Source organism: Molothrus aeneus, chromosome 4 (genome assembly GCF_037042795.1).
Source record: "Molothrus aeneus isolate 106 chromosome 4, BPBGC_Maene_1.0, whole genome shotgun sequence".
Classification (NCBI taxonomy): Eukaryota; Metazoa; Chordata; class Aves; order Passeriformes; family Icteridae; genus Molothrus; species Molothrus aeneus.
In genome coordinates this window covers 7,508,045-7,527,733 of record NC_089649.1, presented here as the reverse complement: position 1 = coordinate 7,527,733, position 19,689 = coordinate 7,508,045, and the positions used below count along the sequence as shown (strand labels likewise).

Here is a 19,689-nt window from a genome sequence, read left to right as displayed (position 1 = left end):
GACTCCTCTTTCCTCATCCTCTAAACCTTTACAGCAATAATAAAATTAAACGCAAATTACAGCAACAATAGGTTAGAATGAGAGTAATAAAAAAAGCTGTCGTTTTAAAATAGTAGATTTCTGTTTAAAAGCTACAAAATGTGTACAGTTTGGAACTAAGTAAAGAGAGAAAAACCATAATCAAGGTGAAGAAATTACCTTTCTGTTGAAGTTTGTGTTGGTTTTGGTTTATCTTTCCCTCAACTGCTTATGTCTGGACTAGAAAAGCTCAGCCTTTCTGTTGTGGGGAAAAAAACTGAATATTAGTTTGCTTAACTGCATTTCATCCTGAGTGCAAGAGCAGAGAGCCCACAAGGACCTGTCATCGTTTCAACAGACGATATAACAAAGAAACAACCTGAGGAGATTTTATCTGTCCCTGAAGTATTTTGTGGTCATTTATAACAGTTTTTGCAAGGAGGTTTTCTCATCCATTAATTAGGGTTCATTATGGATTTTAAGCAGCCAGCTTTAACTAATCTACTTTATCAACATTCCTATTTATTTTGATAGAAACAAACAGGAACAACAAGAATCTTTTGCTGACACCTGGCAGTGAGTTCAGGTCAGTGAAGGGCTGGACAGTTTTTCAAGGTGCCTACCTGCCAGCATGTCTAAAAAGGAGCTAGTGAAGACTAAAGATAAATGTTTGGCTGTAATCAATCGGGATGCCTTGGCTTTATCTCAGAAAGCCTGTTTGGCAGCTTTGCTGGAGATGATAAGTCAAAAAATTCACAATAATTGTAAGCATTTTTTGTAACGAGGCTGCTCACTGGGATCAATCTGTGGTTGAGGCAGGAACAAATCAAGGCAATAATAGCATTTGTTGCTTCTCTCTTTAGGGCCACAAATCCACCAAATTTCAGAATTTGATCTTTTGATACATGGATAAACTGACTTAAACCAGAAATCTGACTACCCCTAAAAGGCAGGTTATATCACTAAAATGGTAAAATCTAAAGTTTAGGACAATGCCTATGACACGCAAAACTTCCACAGGAACTTTTATTACAGCAATTCCACATTCAGTTAACTCCAGACACTCCACTCGCTCACAGTACAAAACTCTTTGGCTTCTGACAGCTTCACAAAGGAAATGTGCCATTCACACAGTGAATGGGGAACGTATTAATTTGCCTTTCAGAGCGCGTGCAGTCCACTTTGCTGCTGGTAATCTGCATAAAACTGGATTAACAAGTCGGGAATCCTCGGGCTCACGACTGTCAGCGCGCTCCGGAAGTGCCGGCCCGCGATAGATTTGGCATGGATGTCTTCCTGAAGAGCTAGGAGGGCTGCTTCCCTGCACACTGCTGTTATCTGCAAAGAAACAACAAAAAACCAACCACACAGCATTATTATTATTATTATTATTATTATTATTATTATTATTATTATTGTTGTTGTTGTTGTTGTTGTTGTTGTTATTACTTGAAGAAAGAGAACCCAAGAACATCAAATCACTCCAAATGCCAAATAATCACAAGTAGAGTTTTCCCAACTTTTAAATTTTTTTAAAATAAATGAGGTTGTGGGCGATTAGGACATTCAAAAAACAGGATGTAGCTTGAACTTTAAACCACAGTACATTAAATTTCACATTACAGCATGCTGCAAATTAACTTACTAATCATATTACCTTGTGTTAAACTCCCCACAACACCTGATAAATTCAAATCCCAACCACCGGCGATACAATTTCCATCCCTAAAGTGCAAGAGCAGATATTCCCAGGCTCTGCGGGCATTTTTCTTTCCCAGCCTTGCACTGGGAAAGAAATAAAAACAATTAATTCCAAAAGGAGGCTCGGAGGAGAGGGGTGTGTGGAAGGGGAGGAAGGTTAAGGTCTCATACCCTGCAATGTGTTTTTAAGCTCTCTGGACTTCAGACAGCGGAAACAGACTGATGCCAGTGTCACTCTAAAGACACATTACTGTGGTGAAAGGAGCTTGTGGAATGAAAAGAGATATTGTGATTTCCAGTGCAACAGGGAAAACAGTGATTGATATTGACTGCTCCCTTATATCTGTAAATGAAAGAGCCAACTGAAACACATTTGTCCGGCTATTCAGCATATTTTCTCTGTTTGTTCACTTACTGAAAGGAGTTCCCTTGCTTATGCTCTGCTAATGGTTGCCAAAGCCGTTTAGTAGCTTTTTAGGGGATTTAGCAGCATGTTTAGGAAGCTTTCACAAGAAAACATGCATGGATTTAGATGGCTTTGTCAAGTTACAACAATATTACTATTAGTTCTGTGCTGCTCTAATGAGCACCAAAGCTAAACACTGCTGTTCCGCATTTTAATGCTTTTCAGGACTTCAGAGACAGCTGAACGTGGAAGTGCAGCTGAGATTTAGTGCACCAGCTTCTTGTGGAGATCAGTAATACATCACCCAGAAAGTTAACAGAGAGGCCCTGGTCTTTTTCTGTGCAAGTTTTTCTCTAAGCAGACATTGTGACTGCGTCCCCATCTCAAACAGGAATATTAAGCTACTTAAAGAAAAAAACTTGCACCAGATCAAACACCCCTTGCACTCCCTGCCTACCACTGACCCCAGAATTCTTCCACAAGGGAAAGACTGGTGATGGAAAAACAGATCCCAAGCATTCTGGACTCAGAACCTGTGTTGGCCTTTGAAAGAGGGGTCCATCTCCCCTTGATAAATACTCCAGTAAGGCCACAAAATGAAGAGACTCTCTAGAAGTTTTTACAGGCATTATTAAAAAATCCCCAAATGCAGCCCAGCAGGATTTGACTGCCCTATTCTTCTCACAGAGACCATCATCTATCCACAGCATGAAATGCTGAAGCAGGCTGTCTCTGACAAGGTGTTCACTTGTCAGCAGCTGGTTAAGTGAAGGAGAAGCTGAAGGAGACACTGTCAAGCTGTCAGATCCAAAACTGAAGGAACACCGCTGCCAATCCTATTTCTTCCCATTTCATTTGTACATGGATACACTCAGGAGGAATTCACCCATAGGCTGATAGCTCTGATGAGGCTTTCACCTGTTCTCTATGCTCTGCCAACACTATCCTCCTTTGGAGGTGAGTGATGACAACTCACCTCCAAAGGATTTTTTTTGTTTTAATTTTATTCTTAAATACTGAACCATAAGTTCTGTGATAGCTGAAAATCACTAGACATAAGGAAGCACCAGAAAACTCATAATTTTTGGCTTCTTAAAAGCATTTCAGCTGCTTTTAAGGGACAAGGGAAGGCATACATTTAAGGCATAAATTATTGTTCTCCCTTTTCCTGGCTGCACTCAGAATTTTTGTGGATTAAATCTTTTCTATATTACTGAGTAATAAACAGCAGGCGTTACAGCACAGTGTTGAAAATGCAGGCCCTTGTGTCTGGTCACAGAGTCACAGGGACTTGTTTCCATTCCTTGGCTAACCCAGGGGATCAGGTTTCTGAGGTAAGAGATTCAACAAGGCAAGTTTGATTATTTTGCTTTGTTCAGTATGCAAACTTAAAAAAAAAAAAGCCCTCACAAGCATTCTCACTAGCTGATAAAGCTAAATCACTCATGGAAAGCAAACACAAGTAGTGGTGTAGCCACAGTGAGAGGAGGGTGAATTCATCTGCTGAATTCAGACCTTATTGGCCTAAGGTCACTGGTCTGTCATGGAGACTCCTTGTCACAGCCACATTAGGACTTTTCTTACCAGATGGAGCAACAGAAGGGCATTTCTGTGGATTGAGGAAAAAAGGGAAGGCCACAGAAGAGGCTGTAACTGACAGCAGAGGAAGGAGACCCTTTGCAGCAAGACACGGATTTTTTCCAGGCTTAGCAGCACTCCAAACCCAGAAGCTGCATCCACACCACCAGCTTTGAAACCCTGCAACAGGTCTATTCCCAATGAACTTCTCCTGTGACTTTCTTAAAACACTTCTTCTTTTGGCCTCTACAAGATCACCCTGTATCAAGTGCCACAGTCCAATCATCCTTATATAATAAAGCACTTTTGTTTGTATTAAACCTGGCAATTTCAGCAAGTCCTCCTATTCCCTGTGTTATGAGAATGGTGATTCATCTGCTCTTCCCTACTCACCTTCCCTGTACCATCGATGATTTTACAGAGCTTTATCTCCTTCCCTCCCAGTCAATTCTTTGCCAGCTGAAGAGTCCTCAATGACTCAGACCTTGCTCCTGCCCAACCTGCCCATTCTTCCTCCCACCTGCCATTGCTGCCTTGGCCAATTCTGCCCTGAGCTCTCACTGCTGAGTGCCTGAAGCTGTGCAGGGCACAGAGGGGGCTGTACCAGGTCACAGCTCTGTCCCTGGGCTGCTTTCCTTTCTTATCACTGTATTTGTGCTGAGAGGATTTTTGTCAGAACATTACTCACGCTGCCTCCAGCATCTCTTCCCAAGTGACAGTACCTAATTTAGGCCAAATTATTTGTGAATTTGAAGCTTGGGTGATATTATTTTTTCTCCATTGCATTTAGTAGGATGAACAGTATCTGCCTACCTCAATAAATGAATACTAAGAACCAGCATTACCTACCTGCAAGGCAATTCTTAATGAGTTTCAAATAAAAATACTTAAGGGATCATAATTTTAATCTTTTCAGTACACAAGAAAAGGACAAATAAAAGTGCAGTCTTTTGGATCTCTGTGTGTTATGAGGAACAGGAATAACATCCTAGTCCTGTTCCAAAGGCAAAAATACATTTCACTGTGTGGAGGGACAAAATAGATATTTTGTGACTGCATCTGAACCCAGAGTGGCTTTCAGCACCCACTCTAGGGCAGTAATGAAGGCATGAAGTGATTGTCAGAGACAGCAGTGATTAAACAGCAACACACCAGGCAATCAAGCCATACCTACTGTAACTACATGGGTTACTACTGCTACTGCAGCAGTAAAGAGGCAGCCAGGTGGGATAAAAAGCTGTTGAATCTAAGAGTGCCAGAATATCCCCTAGTTTGGTTATTATTAGTATCATTATCAAAGAAAGTTTACCAGAATTCTCATTTCAAATGGAGTCAGAGCAATTTACTGACCAATGCATTCATCTGCTGTCTACAGTCATCTCTTACCATGGGAATACTTTTGAATTCATGCATAAAAACCCAGTGCAGTGCTTTTTTGAAGGATGGATTTATTATCTCAGGAATGATCTTTAAGATCAGAAAATAAACAATTAATTTAGAATTCTGCTTCAAAGTGCAAAAGGCACCAGAATCAAGCTTTCCTGGGAGGAAAGGAGAATTAAAATCTGCTGACTGAGCCCCACACACAGAGGTCAGTAAGAAACAAAGCCACACACCAGCCCAGAGCTATGCTACAAACAACGAAGAGCCCCCCAGCAGGAAAGGATTTACACCTAGTCGTTCTCTCCTGCCCCATTCCACTCCCAGCAACAATAAAATACCCGGTGCCAGTTACTGTTCCCTGCATGACCAGCACTGAGCCCGACCCATCTTTCCCCAGAAACCAATAGTTACACTGGCTGCTTCAGCTGGGCCAATTCTCCCCCATTCTGGCATTAAGCACCAACTCTGTCCAGCCGACTCGAAGTCCTTTTCAGCTTCTTTGTATTTAAAGTGCTCTAAATAGCTTTAAAGAACCTTAAAAAAAAAAAAAAAAAAAAAAAAAAGCTCTTCTGTGTTAAAGCCTTAGGTATTTTCAAGAAAGTGGTTTTGTTAGGGCCGAGTGTGCTGGGAACACCTGTGAATGTCGGGTTTAATTGGGCTGCAGCTGGTGTCGATTGTGTGCGCCGTAACTGGCAGCCACTGCCGGGCCCTACATTGTGTTTCATTTTCCTTTTTCCTTCCTTTTTAACTCGCTCCTCCACCCCGCCAGTTAAAGTTGTAAGGGATTGTGTGTGAGAGAGGGATTAGGAGCCTGGAAACAAGAATAGTGCCCTGCGGGTTGTGAATAGCACAAATTGGGGCTCTTCCTGCCGGAGCAGTACCTGCGAGGCTGAGCGCCCGCCGGGCACCTCAAAGGGAGCCGGGACCAGGTCTGGGGACTCGCCTTTCCCGCTCAGCCAGGGAGGGATAAAAGCTTCACACACAGCATTTGAAAAAGACATGAATAACCCCTGGGTCTCGACATCTGTGTCTCACTCGGGCGAATTCCTGCCCTACCCCTGTACCAGGAGCTGCCCTGTGAGAGCAAAAGACTTATCCCCACTAAATAGGGATAGCTGGAAAGCTCTCAGGACCCACCTGAGACTAAGGGAAAAGGTGGGCATGGATGCCTTTCCAAAGCGAGAAGCTGCTCCGTAGACAGAGAGGAGATGGGAGAAGTTGCTGACTGTACTCTTAAAATCCACATAAATAATTCAACGCGGCTCCAGCAGCGCACAACTTCCCACAAGGGATTTGTAGGGGGCTCAAAGCAGTGCTGGGCAGAGATGTAAAAATACCTCGAGGTTTGTGCCACCCCCAGCAGGTCACTCCTGCTCAGTGTGGGACGCCACGGCCCCGCTTTCCCCCCTCTCCTTTGTGCAGGCACCACCCGCTGCCGGCTCCCGCCCGGCTCTTGTGCTGGCTCCGGTGCTAAGCTGGCCCTTTCATTCACCGATTCAATGCAGCAGACCATCAGAAAACTAATCCAGAAATAAAATAAGAAGAGCCTTAGCTTGCTGCTGGGGTATTGAGATGGGCTCAGGGGGGATTCGACAAGTCGGCATGGGAGGAGTGGGGAGCACAGCAAGTGGGATGAGTTATGCTCCAGGAGCTGCTGGGGAGACCTGCCCTAGATGAAAATGCTATTTTAAGATGTCACAAATACAATTTTTTCTTTAAAATGGGATAAACTGAGAGAGTCTTAGCTGCTTTTGATGTGTTTCAGAAAGGCTTAAATGTAGTACTTCTCTTGTGTTTCACCTTCCCCTGTTTTATGTATAAACCAAGGAAAGACAAGAAAACAGCTTTTTCTCTTGTCTGCTCAGAGAAATTGTTACAGATTGCTAAAAATCTTGTTCTGTATAGAGGAAAAAGTTTCCAATACTATGGAACTATTGAACACCTTGTGATATATTTTGACCAATGTTTGAAAGACAAAGAATCACCCTGTATGTGCATCTCCTCATTCTGCTCAGTTCTATGATCTGTGTAGATTTAAATGGGATGGATCACAGAATCAAATAATGGTTCGGGTTGGAAGGGACCTTTAAAGATTACCTGGTTCTAACCCCTCTGCCATGGGCAGGGAACCTTCCACTAAACCAGGCTGCTCAGAACTTGGCTTTGAACACTTCCATGGATGAGGTATCCACAAAATGATACAATTATACATTTGGGCATTTTGCAAAGGGTGAATAATCTGTTTTAACCAGAAAATGATGTATTAGCATCATGCTTTTCAGACAGTATCCATTCACTCCTCAGACTCATGTACTGAACTATGGGACCTATGGAGTGGATGTGTTTAGGATATGACTTTTGTTCCCTAAAATTTTCCCAGCTGAAGTGTCCCAGCAAGGCCCTCACAGGCTGCACAAGGGCCTCAGTGAGACAGAGGCGTCCTTGATCTCTAAGCATGAATGTTGTAAACTGTTATTAGTTTTCCTCAAGTTAAAGCACTTACATCTCTACAGTTCTGTATTTAGGAACACTGCCTTGGAGCGGGTGAGTTCCTACCCTTGGCAATGACAGTCTACAATTAGATATTATTTTTCATAAAAATATAGACTTCTTTCTCCCTTGTTCATTAAAGAGACATTCATTATGAGCAGACATTGGACTGCCTACTTTAAAGCAGGTCTGTACTGATGAGGCAGCATCTTTGCAATTTTTAAATGTAAAGGACAGCTATTACTTTTTAAGCAACCTGATCTAGTGGAAAGTGTCCCTGGCCATAGCAAGGGGGTGGAATGAGATTATCTTTAAAGTCCCTTCCATCCCAAACCATAAACCCAGGATTATGTGTATCCTGTATCTCTGAGAGCAAATGATCTCTGCTATTACTGATTCCTTTAATGAGAAAATGTTAAGCACATGTAATTGAATAAAACCAGCTGCTTTAATGATGTCTGTAAGTGAGCTTAGTTCAGAGCAGTCTGCACAACTTAATGTACCATTGGCTTATTTGTGTAATTTTGTGGCTTAATGTACAGGTGACCACGTGTGTGGGTGTCCACAGCTTACCTGAGGTTGCTGCACAGGGACACAAAGCTGTCCTGCTGCCTGAGTACATCTGATTTGATCAGGATGGGGGTTCCCCATGAAAGGTTCACCCTTTCCACGGTGGCCACAGCAAAGACCAAGTCCTCCTGCTCTCTCATCATCTCAGCCAGGCTTCAGAATCAGCTGAAGATGAACCAAGAGCTGAGCCAGACAACTGGCCAGCTGCACATGTGGGACAATCATAGCAACAATTAATGAGGCAGAGTGACCCCAAAATGCTGCCTTTAATTGCTCTTCCAGTACCAGAAACTGTGCAGGAGCTGTTCCCGGGCAGCAGACAGCATCACATGTATCAGTAGCTCCTGCTATTCTATAAAGCTCACACACGCCCAGGGAAGGGAAAGATGAGGTATGTAGCCAAAATTAGGTGTATGTATCATAACTCCAGCACATGATGACAGCTAAGGGGAATAAAGCAGAGCTCTCAGTGGTACATGCTAAGTGTCATCACACATACCTCTGCTCATCCCAACATGTTCTAACAGAGCAAAGCCTCGGCTCCATCTGCAAGCTTTCTTTTTTTCTTCCTTCCACTCTCTTAAAAAATATTACTAGATGTGGTATCCTTCCAAGCAATGTATAAAACATGTAAATTCCGATTTCAATTTTGTAACTACAAGCCCAAAAGGCAGCTATTTTCCAAGAGGCGCTCCGCCGATATGGCTCCCATCACTTTGGCAGAGACATGGCATAGCTACACCTCTCACAAAGGAATTCCGTAACAAAACGAGTTTTTACATGCTGGGACTAAATATTTTTAAACAGCACTCTCTGCCAACTTCAAGTTTCAGCTATATTTGTGCAACTAAAAAAAAAACCAACCAAAAAACCACCCCCCCCCCCCCAAAAAAAATCACATGCGTGTTTCTATACAAGATTAAGCTGCATTTCTGGTTAACCTCAGAATTATTTCATTTTTATATAAACATTTAATGGGAAAGTTTAACTTCTTCCCTTCAATGAGGAAAAGGAAGCCAAGCCACTAGAAAAACAGAGTCTTTCTATGTGTGTGTGTGTGCACGCACTCATTTTAATTAAAAGTAATTAAGAGAATCCTGTGTTCTCACTCACAGTCTGCTGGTGCTGCAGAGGGCCTGGACACAGAGCCAAGGGTATTCTGCCCAACGCCGCCAGCAAGAGAGATTGGATTATGCAACTAAAAATTTTAAACTAGAAGACTTCATCATTAGCTGTGGCTGTCATGAGTTTCTCCCTAGGAAAAAAAAAAAAACTGTATAAAACAGATTTGGCAGCCCCCACCTTATGAAACCTATCAGGGTGGAGGTGTTAAGCAGTTGCTGCATTTGCTTGCTTGCTTTTCAGATTTCGAGGCACTTACAAGGCTGGGTGATATATTCAGCATATTTCCTATTTCTTGCACTGGAAGATAATTCTTGCCTTTCCTTTCTCAAGTTTAGACTGAGCAGAGGCCTCAGACTCCTATCAAAACAAAGCAAATAAAAGCAACTCTGCAAAAAGAACTGGGAGAAGTGCTCTCCCTTCCCTAAAAATATTATTTTTTGGTCAATAGAACACAGCCAGTCTAGAACTGTCTTTCATCTCCTTTCAGCTCCAGCCACATTTCTATTACATTATATCACCATTTAAAGGTAGCTACAACCCCAAACTTTTGAATCCAACTAGCAAAGAAGGAAAGCAAAAAAAAAAAACAACCATTTTTTTATGGGTTCATTTAAACTCTGCCTTTCATCCTGTCTTTGGAGCCATGGCAAATATTGTCCTGATTTGGACCTTACACAGCAGGTTAAAAATAGCAACCGTAGCTACCTACATATGAGCTATCCTAATACAATACAGTAAAAGCAAACTCACTCAGTTAACAATAATGACAAATCTCCTAGAAACTTAGTTTTTCTGTCAATTTGGACAGAAAGCACACAAATGCTACAATAGTAAGAGTTACACTGTCTTGGTGACACGTGCATTCACATCCTAGGTTGAGGTGAGAAAAGACATTTGGGGAGAACACACATAATGTCCCTAATGGAAGCTCTCTAGCCTTTATTTATTGGGTTCTCAGTTCCTGGAAGGTGTGAGATGTCTCCTGTGGAGTATCTATTTCCCCAGCAGAAAGCTAAAGGAATTTCAAGCTGTTTCTAAGTTTACCTCTTGGAGCTTCCCATGGCACCAGCTGCTGGTGTTTCCCAGGAAAATCAAGGAGGAGGACTACTGCATGCCTGTATTCCAGGGAGGCAGAGTGTGGCTGGGAGGACAGGCAGACCTAGAAAGCAATGCCATTAAGCCCCAGCCAAATGCCTTTGTGTATGGTTATTACTCCTAAAGGAGGAAGCAAAAAATGCTGGAAAAGAACTTATTCAAGTTTTAATGCAGGGTTTGCTTGTGCAAGAAAAGAAATGAAGTAATTGCAGCAAGAAAAGAAACCATGAGTGATGCAAATATATGGAGCAAGAAAAGTGGGGTACCAACAATTACCTTGAGTTAAGGATTGATGAAGGGTTATATTTTAATGGAACAGAAAGTCAATTGAGGTGTCTGCTTTTGCATTGTTAACATTACAGCTTGAAATTTGGGTTCCCTCCTCCAGCTGAGGAAACTGAATCCACGTAATGTCTGAAAGTCATCCAGATCTGCTTACTCCATGGATAATAGATCTAATTTAACAAATTCTTCTCTTTCATAATTGTAAACTCCTTCTACACTTGTGCCATGTTATTGCAAAAACCTCCTTTGGTTTCTTGGGTTTTTTTCCCCCTCCTTCCTTATCTAGGTAAGACAATGTAATGCAAATTTCCAACACTATGAAGATTTAGAAAACAGGTCACTTGAGTTTCTCTTCACAAAGATGCTTCACATTCAAAATTTACCCTCAGCATCTCTGCAAATATGCATGGGGCAAGCAGAGGAGTGTCCCGTCCCTTCCCCTTCCTCCATGTTGTATGCAGCTTTGCTTTTCAATATTAACAGCATTTTAACTTGTTAGAAGTTGCAGTCTAGCATGATACTCAAACAATTTAAGGCCAGAAAAGTAGGAAATTTATGCTTAGTAGTGTTCAAGGAAGGAGAGGATGAAGTCCAAAGGAGGATACCGCAAGACTGAGTTCAGAAACTGTAACACAACTAAGGACCACAGCTGAAAGATCATAAAAAGCCTCTAAGAAACATGCAACCCAGTGGCAGGACAGTCCTGAAATGTTCCTGAGGCACACTTTGAGGGACACTCACAAACTGAAGTCACCATCAGGTTTTTTGCCTCCTGCTGTAGGGCTGCTTTGCCTACCAGAGCCCGAGTGAATACACAGGAAAAGAGCATCTGCTCCTCTTACCTGCAGTGTTGTGGGTGCACTCCCCTTGCTAGCTAGAGCCTGCAGCACACATATGCCTTCTCCTGAACTTCCAGAAATATTTTACAGTGCTGAATTGTGTGGCCAAGTTATACAATGACACAATAAAGCACAACTGCTCTCCCTGAAGCCATTGCAGCCTATCTAACAGGCTCAAGAATCACGCAGCAGCCCACTTTGCATGGAACAGAGGACTCTATGGATGACAGCATCCAACAGCTTGTGCCAAGTAGACATGAGTCTGTGAGGTGGAAAAAAAAGGACACCTTAATTGTATCATTGACTTTGTCCTTAGCAGATGCTGCTCTTTCTGCTTTGTGTGGGTATCTACAACTGGTATTGTTTCCACATCCTTGTCAAGAGCTGAGTTCTGATTTGCTCAGGAATTGCCTGTGTGCATGAGAAAGTGTAAACTTTCCACTTCCCTGTGTATTGTATTTACTCATTTCACATTAGATGTACAGATAGTAGGACAGACAGAAAGTCTTAATGCCTCTGCAAAAACAATAAAAGGTGACCAAAAGAATGAGGACACCACATCCAGGATGCTGCCACAGAAGCACAGTTTTCCATACTGAATCAAAAACCAGATGCTATTTTCTCTCAGCTTTGTAATTATTCAGTACTGCAAAGAGCAGATGTTCTTAACATTTCCCACTTGGTATCATATTTTATACTTTTCATGCTATCTGGAAGATTCTTTGATATCAATCATTTGTTTTTTATGGGGTGAGCAAGTTTTAAATGCATGAAATGTCACAGGGAAACTGGACTTTATTCCTTCCATTTATTTTGCATGACACCACACAACTGGTACTTCTCAGCAGCCCAGAGTGGTGAAGGTGCTTGTTTTAGCTCAAAGGGCTGTGATTGAGAAAGCCTCTCTTGTGCTTCAATGTGCCCCTCCCATTTATCAAGTGACTTCCAGATCAAATGGATGACTCTGAGACTTGGAAGGGCACAGCACCACAGCAACACTGCAGCACTGAAGCCCTTTCTCCCCCCACATAACCATGTGGGGAACAGCAGCCATAGCACCAGGGAGCCTGAAACAATGTGGGACTCTCACTCTGCTTCATTAAATGCTATTTTGCTAAATTAAAGGCCACAAGTAAGTCATATTGTATCCATAAGCACATGCATGCCATAGGCCTTTCCCCTTCCATATTTTCCTCAGCTGTGGATCATGAAAAATCCCATGGAAGACATATTTCAACTTTTCAGTTGTTTTTTTTTTTTTTTGGGTGAGAGCAGGACTTTCCACCCCTCAGTGGACACAGCACTCAAACCACACTGCCAAATATTATATGATGTCCTTTCCAGAGTTAATTTTTAATTTCCTGACTCCACTGCATGAGAAATTTTCAAATTGTCTTGGCGGTCACTTAGAGGCATGTGCAGACCTAATTGCAGGAGTGAATGCAGTGTCAGCCCAAATGCAAACCTCTGGACTCAGTGAGGAATTTCTGCAGAATTAGTTCCTTGGTTGAATTAAGTTCCAGAGAGACCCACACTCCAAGGATCGACTGCAAATGTATCGCAAAGGGTGAGAGCCTTCCTTGCCCCAGCCTGCAGCCAGGGGAGGCAGGTGTTTTCAATGTGTCACTCAAAAACCTGGTGATTTTCTGTTTTCATTTTTTAATACCCCAATTCCTAACCCACAGATGTTGTGCATGGCTATAAATCTTGGCACCCTCTTCTCGGCGAAAGAGTTTCTCCTGGTATTCAATTTTCTTTGCTTTACCTTAAGTCACCCTAATCATGCTGACATCTACTATCGATGATTATATTAGCCCTAAAAGATCCTTAAACAAATGAAAAGGACTGACTTCCACTCCTAAAGTTCTGCTTCCAATTTTCTAAAGGAAATTAAATAATGTATAAATCAAATGCTGGGCGCAGGCCCAGGCAGCTGAACATCGCTTTGTCCTTTCAAAGTGAAGACGAAGTGTCTGCTACGGAAGGGACAAGCCAAGAGAAATAAAGCTTAACCTCAGCTCCATGTGAAAGTGATTTGGGATAATCGGGGGAATCTGCAAAGAGGTTAAAAAGGGGACCACATACTAACAGGGGAACTTCGCACAACGATCAAAAATATATCAAGAGCTGACCTTCACCTGGAGGAGCTGCACAGCCCCGACAGCTTTGTTACACCGGAGCAGAGCGCGAAGGGCAGGAGAAAGAAGAGATGAGCAGGAAGTCAAAAATCTATTTATGGCTGCCATTTGTCATGTTTTGGTAATCTTATCAGGGTGAGTTTTTTTCAGTTTTGCAAGATTTATAACTAAGTACTGCCTGACAACGTTGCAGTGAGTGTGCACACTACTTTCCAGTTCTCCTTTAGCTAGTACACACTACTTAGATTATTAAATCAACCACCAAGGGACATCTGAATTTATGTACTATTGATGGACTGCTGATCCTTCTCTTTAACACAGTGTATGTATCTAGGAAGGGAAAAAAGCAGTAAAATGTGCTAGATTTCTTGCTGGTATTATTTACTGAGCAAGCAATTGCTTTAATTGCCACAAGGCATTTCTTAGAACTATTGGGGAAGATGTACTTTGTAATATGATTTCTCGATTAAAAGGAGATCCTAATCAAGTCTATACTGCTTCAACATGAGTTCACACTGACATTTTTGCACACAGCAGGGTGTGTTTGAAATCTCTGATCACCACTAGAGTTCATGGTTAGGGTCAGCTTAACCCTATTCACATAAATCAAACTTTGGTGGGGAGAAAAAGATGTGACATGCAGCTGTCAGTGCCCCAACTGTGTACACTCATAGTTCCAAAATATTCCTGTCCTCATCTTTACAAAGTCTAGAATATTTCAGATGTGATGCACATGGCCCTTAAGCTCAGATGGTGGAGAAGTCTCATCTTTACACTTTCTTGAGAAACCTGCAAAATTGTTTTCAGCACTGTCACTTATCAGTTGTTTGGTCTGTCACCACATGAAGTGAGCAGCTGGCAAAGCAGGGACAGCCACGTAACACTTACATGTGAATGTGAATTCAACACACATCTTGCTTAGCTGCTGCAAACCTGTCAGGGAATGCTTCACTGTTTAAAAAAAACCCCAAAACATAAACCCACAAACAAAATCCCTATACATTTATTTCCCTTTTAAAAAGATGAGTCCATACACACACTCTTTTATTGTAGAGTTGAAGTACATGATGAGTGCAACTGCCATTTATTGGGATACAAATTCATCTCAACATCAAGCACCCTTGATTCAGAAGAACCAACAAGTTTACTGGGTTCACAGCCCTGTAATTTAGTGACAAGTATCCACGCCATTCACAAAAGCTATAAAATATTAGAACAAGCTTCAGGAATGTTATTACCTTAAAAGAGGCAATTCAACCAACCTGTGAGCTGGGAGATTCTCCCATACATCTCCCTGTCTTCTGACAGACCCCCTGCAAATGAAGCCCAGCTATGGCTGTGTTTGAAAAAGCAAAGTAAGCAGTGGAACTGAGGGGGATTTCATGGCACCACAGGGCTTCACACAAACACTGCCAGAATAAATTCCTCTGTCAGACCTCCAAGTTTCACATCACTTTGTCTCCACAGGTTCCCAAATATCAATAGCAAGAAGAAAAAAAACAAACCATAAAGAAGGATGGGAAGAAGTAGGAAGTTTTCACAGAGTGTGGTTGTTTGCCATCCTTGGATTTAAACAAAACCAGGCGCACAGTGTGTTACTCACACATGAAAAGAGGAGAGCCAAGAAGGGAAGAAGATGCTTCTCTCTTTTCCTCTCCCCTTGTTTCAAGAAAGCATCCCTGAAAGCACACAGGCATCTGGTTTGGGTTCCTCTGACGTCAGCAAACGCCACTGAAGTAAAGCACATGCTTAAATATGTTCCAAACCCCTTATCTGCTTTTAATAATTGGAAGCTAAATGGAAGCTATAAGTCATTGAGCAGGACAAGTACCATGAACAAACAAGACCTTTTTTGCCTTTAAGGTGATGGTACTTAGTGGCTCTGCAAAACTTTGGACTCGGTAACATCCGCTATCAGAATTGGAGACAGATTTTAATGCAGGATTCAATCAAATTACAAATGCTAAAATTCATGCTCTGGTCAGAGAAAGAAGTTGAGTTTAATGACAGCATGTCACATCCCTTTGGTGCTTTATATTTCTACCTATTTTTTATATATTGGTGTCTCCAGTAAAAGGAAAATAGGAAGAAACTCTGGTACAAGGCTACTCATTCCTGCCAGGTAATTTTGCTGTGGTCAGCTGCTCAGGCAGTGTATGGCTGGTGCTCTTGGAGAGTTTGGAAAGGGATGAGAAATGTGGGAGAGGTCTTTTCCACCAGACTATATGAAACATTACCTGCCAAGGTAGAGTTAGGCAAAAGTCACTCCTAACAGGAGTCAGCCATTTGACAATCCCTGAGAGGGACTGAATGTAGGATTACAGTCTTGGCTCTGTTATGAATTTCCTTTGTCACCACCTAGCAAGCTCTGCTGATAACCTGGGATAAGCTGCCTTCCTCGGGTCAGTGCTCATTCATGTCCCAAACCTCACGGACCATCAGCAATGGAGGAGTTAGAGCAGCCACTGAAGCCTGGCATGGCAGGGACTGATTCCAGGGACTATTCCAGTTACCATTGCAGTAACTCCCAGGGACTGCCATGGGAGTTACTGCAATGGGATCTAATTCCTCAGTAACAGGCAGGATCAAGTCCTAAATTAGTGATTCCCAGATTTCATTAAGTTTATTCATCCTTAGGCCAACTTACCTGCTGGCACAACTCCCCTGGGGATTGTGCCAGCAAAGACTTTGGCCTAGTAATTTCAGATTAATTTCTGTATCATCATCTTCATGTGGCTTTGGGAAGACTATTTGTATATCCTGCTATAGACCTTGTAGAAGCAAACATTAATTATGAAGGAAAATTTTTAAAATTTTGACTCCACAACTACTCTTCCAAAATTATAAAAAAAAAAAAAAAGAGTAGTCTAGACCATGGACAGGAATTCCAGATGGAAATATGTTTAACAAATATGGAAAGGTAATACTTTCCTGTATATTGCTTTGTGAGTTATTAGCACCTAAATGGTCTCCATGGTCAAAAGTGTATTAATGAGCTGGAAGACTAAGTGATGTAATCAGGAGGGATCAGCAGTAATTTCTCCTGCAGAAGATTTACATGCAGCAGCCATGTGTGTTTGTTTATGATCTCTACATCTGGTAACGAGCTCTCGACGCGATGGAAAGCTGCGGTGGAATAATGCACCCTGTTCCTCTCACGCACTAATTAATGCTCTATTTAGTCTGGGAAAAGGCACTTCAAAAATAAACACTCATTTCCAGCAGACCATAAAGGATAGGTAACAACTGAAACACACCACACAGGTCTAAAAACTGGTGTGTAGCAACCTCTGAAGCATTAAAAAAGCTGAGTTTTAACTCCCAGAGTACCACAGGAAGAGCGTGTGCACACACCAATCTCTCCAGCACTACAAACACACACTAAGAGACCCTAGATACCCACAGAGACAATCAAAGCCAGAGTGATAATCTGTAGGAATGACAAAAACCAGTAAGAGAAGGCAGAGATAAAATATTCCCCTTGACAGCAAGTGTTAAACTATGTTTTGTGCTCACAAGACACCTATAGTAACACTGCTGGCCATCACCTCATCCACCTCATTCTGACAGTTGATAACATGAGCAATAAATCTGATTTCCACAATGACAGGAAAAGCAGCCATTGCAAAGATGGTTCGATCTTGTATTCCTACTGGAAAAAAAAAGGCCTGGGAGATGGTGTCCAGCCCATCCTCTGCCTGCAGGGCTGGCTGCTGAGGGGGAATGCAGTGGGGGCTCAGCATCCTCAGCTGCCACTGGAGTCCTTCCACTGCTTTTAGTCACTTCACCAAGGCCTTGTCTCCACAGGATGTGAGGCTGGAACAGCTACTGCATTTACATTCACAGCCTATCTCATTCCAGGATAACTTCCTCACACTGACATGCCCTCAGAAGTACAAGAGCATTCGTCTGTGGCTGCATTTAGCCCTAGGGTGGAGTCTCACAAGGTAACAGAGAATAGAGATTTGGCTTTATCTTACAAACTGTGCTAATATATCTCACCACCCTTTGGATTGGAGCCAACTTCTTCTCTCTAATCTCCCAATCATTTCCCACTGAAAACTTGTACTTTCTTTAGTCTGTGAAAGAAGACAAAAATCAGGAAAATCACAGGGATTGCAGGACATGGAAAGCCTGTGTGAGCTGTACCCAAAAGAAAATTTCCCAGCCTGAGATACCAGAGCTATGAAACAGCCTCTTTCAGTGACAGAGGAATTGCCATGGTGGCTAAGAGAAAGCCTGTTTAGGCTACAAGTACAGAGGAACAACAACTCAGAGATTTGGGATGGCTTTAAAGGTAAATCAGATAAAACCAGAGCAAATATATGAGTAGAGGTTGAAACTTTTCATGTATATTGAAATGGCAGTGTGAAAACAGTTTTTCTCCTGCCAGGCACAACTCTTACCCTCCCACTCACACATGCAGGGTACAGAGTTTGCAACTCAGGACTTCTTGTGTGCTCTTCAGCTGCAATAAAAAAAGGCATTTTTGCAGTGCTTACAGCTCAGACCCTCATCCACACTCACTGAGACCATCTGACACATCCCTGCCTCCCCTGTTCAGATTTCCCAAAGCAAGCAGAGAGGACCAAGGGGGAATCACATGTCTGACAGGGACAGTCTGACATGAATGGTGAGTTGTCAAAATGGAACCAGCAATCCCCTAAAACTAGTGTTTGGTTTCAGGAAAAGAATTTGCAGGCTGCAGTCTGCAGATGCATGCCAGGCTCTGCCACAGCAGTAAGTGTAGGTGGGCAAATAGCAACTCATTTCTAGAGGTGGCCAGTCGACTCTGCACTTCTACCAAGGCTTTTCTGATAAAAAAATTATGGTTTTTTTATCAGTGCCTGAATCTCCATGGGTTCCTAGATCTGCAGAGCATCTTTGTTCTGTTTAGACTTGCCTTTTTTTTTTTTTTTTTTTTTTTTTTTGTTCAGAGACAAAACAAGCTAGGGCTTCAAACCATGCAGGGTTTTAATGCTGCAGAATCCCCACGTACCCACTTCCTCTCTTTCCTCAGCTCTTCTCTATCTGATTTACTGTTTACTTACAGACCATATGGGAAACATGTCGGGAAAGCACGCATCCGGGTTCACATTCACAGTAAATACTTTTTATGACTATTCCCATGACCTGCAGCAACAGACTAGATTAGTCGCCCACAAATATGTATAATCACACAATCATTTAAATACATTTTCCAAACAGAATATGTTCTGAGATCCAGATCAACTAAATATTCCTCTTTCTGAAACCTATTTCCTACAACTTTACCATTTCCACCTGAGACAGAAAGTCTTATCTTTCAACTGTGGAGTCAATATAAACAGAAGAACATGAACACCTGGGTCCATGTAAAAGTGCAGCCAGCAAATTATCAGTCCAGGCTGCTCAGTTTTCTTAGCAAAAGAATTATAAATTTGTTTTCAGCAAAAGAGCTGAAAATAGATGTTGATGCTGAAGTATATCTATCAAAATTTTTTTATTCTCTGTTTCATAAAATCAACTCCCTCTAATTTTAAGTTCATCCAAAAGCAGCATTGCAGAAGCATTCTATTCTGCTGAATAGAGTGTAGAGTATTGCCCAAGCAGAATACATTATTTAATCCAAAGCCAAATAAACAAAGGGTCAAATTCAACCTCACCCATTCCATTTAGCAACAAAATAGAAAGGAAATCTTGAAAAACTCATTTTGAATTGAAATTTTAAAAATCTTTCCAAGGTGAAACATTCCGAATTCTGTTTCTCATGTAAAAAGTTAAGTCAATGATACAGAACTAAAGTAATAATTGAATTTCGTGTTTCTGAATAATTTTTTATCAGAAGGAAGTCTGAAGCAAAATTTATAAAAGTAAAATTAATATCTACATTTTTCCCATGTAAGTAATGAGACCATTTAATCTTATTCAGGATTACCACTTAATCCACTTAATTTTATTCAGGATTTGAATTTTTTTTTTCATTTCCAATCATCCTGTGGGTTGAAGAAAAATTTGCTGTGTCCCTGTTGCTTTGGGAAATGGTTCTGATAGTCTTTTAACTCGCAGCTGGCAGGAGCGA

At 41.9% G+C, this 19,689-nt stretch overlaps 1 protein-coding gene across 1 annotated transcript in view; it reads right to left on the bottom strand.

Moving 5' to 3' along the window:
* Positions 1-1,030: 1,030 nt before the first annotated feature.
* Positions 1,031-19,689, bottom strand: part of AFG2A (AFG2 AAA ATPase homolog A) — a 161,396-nt gene continuing 142,737 nt past the window's right edge. The window contains 1 exon segment of the mRNA XM_066547909.1: positions 1,031-1,356. Within this exon segment, the coding sequence (XP_066404006.1) occupies positions 1,180-1,356 (177 nt within the window). The 3' untranslated portion in view covers positions 1,031-1,179.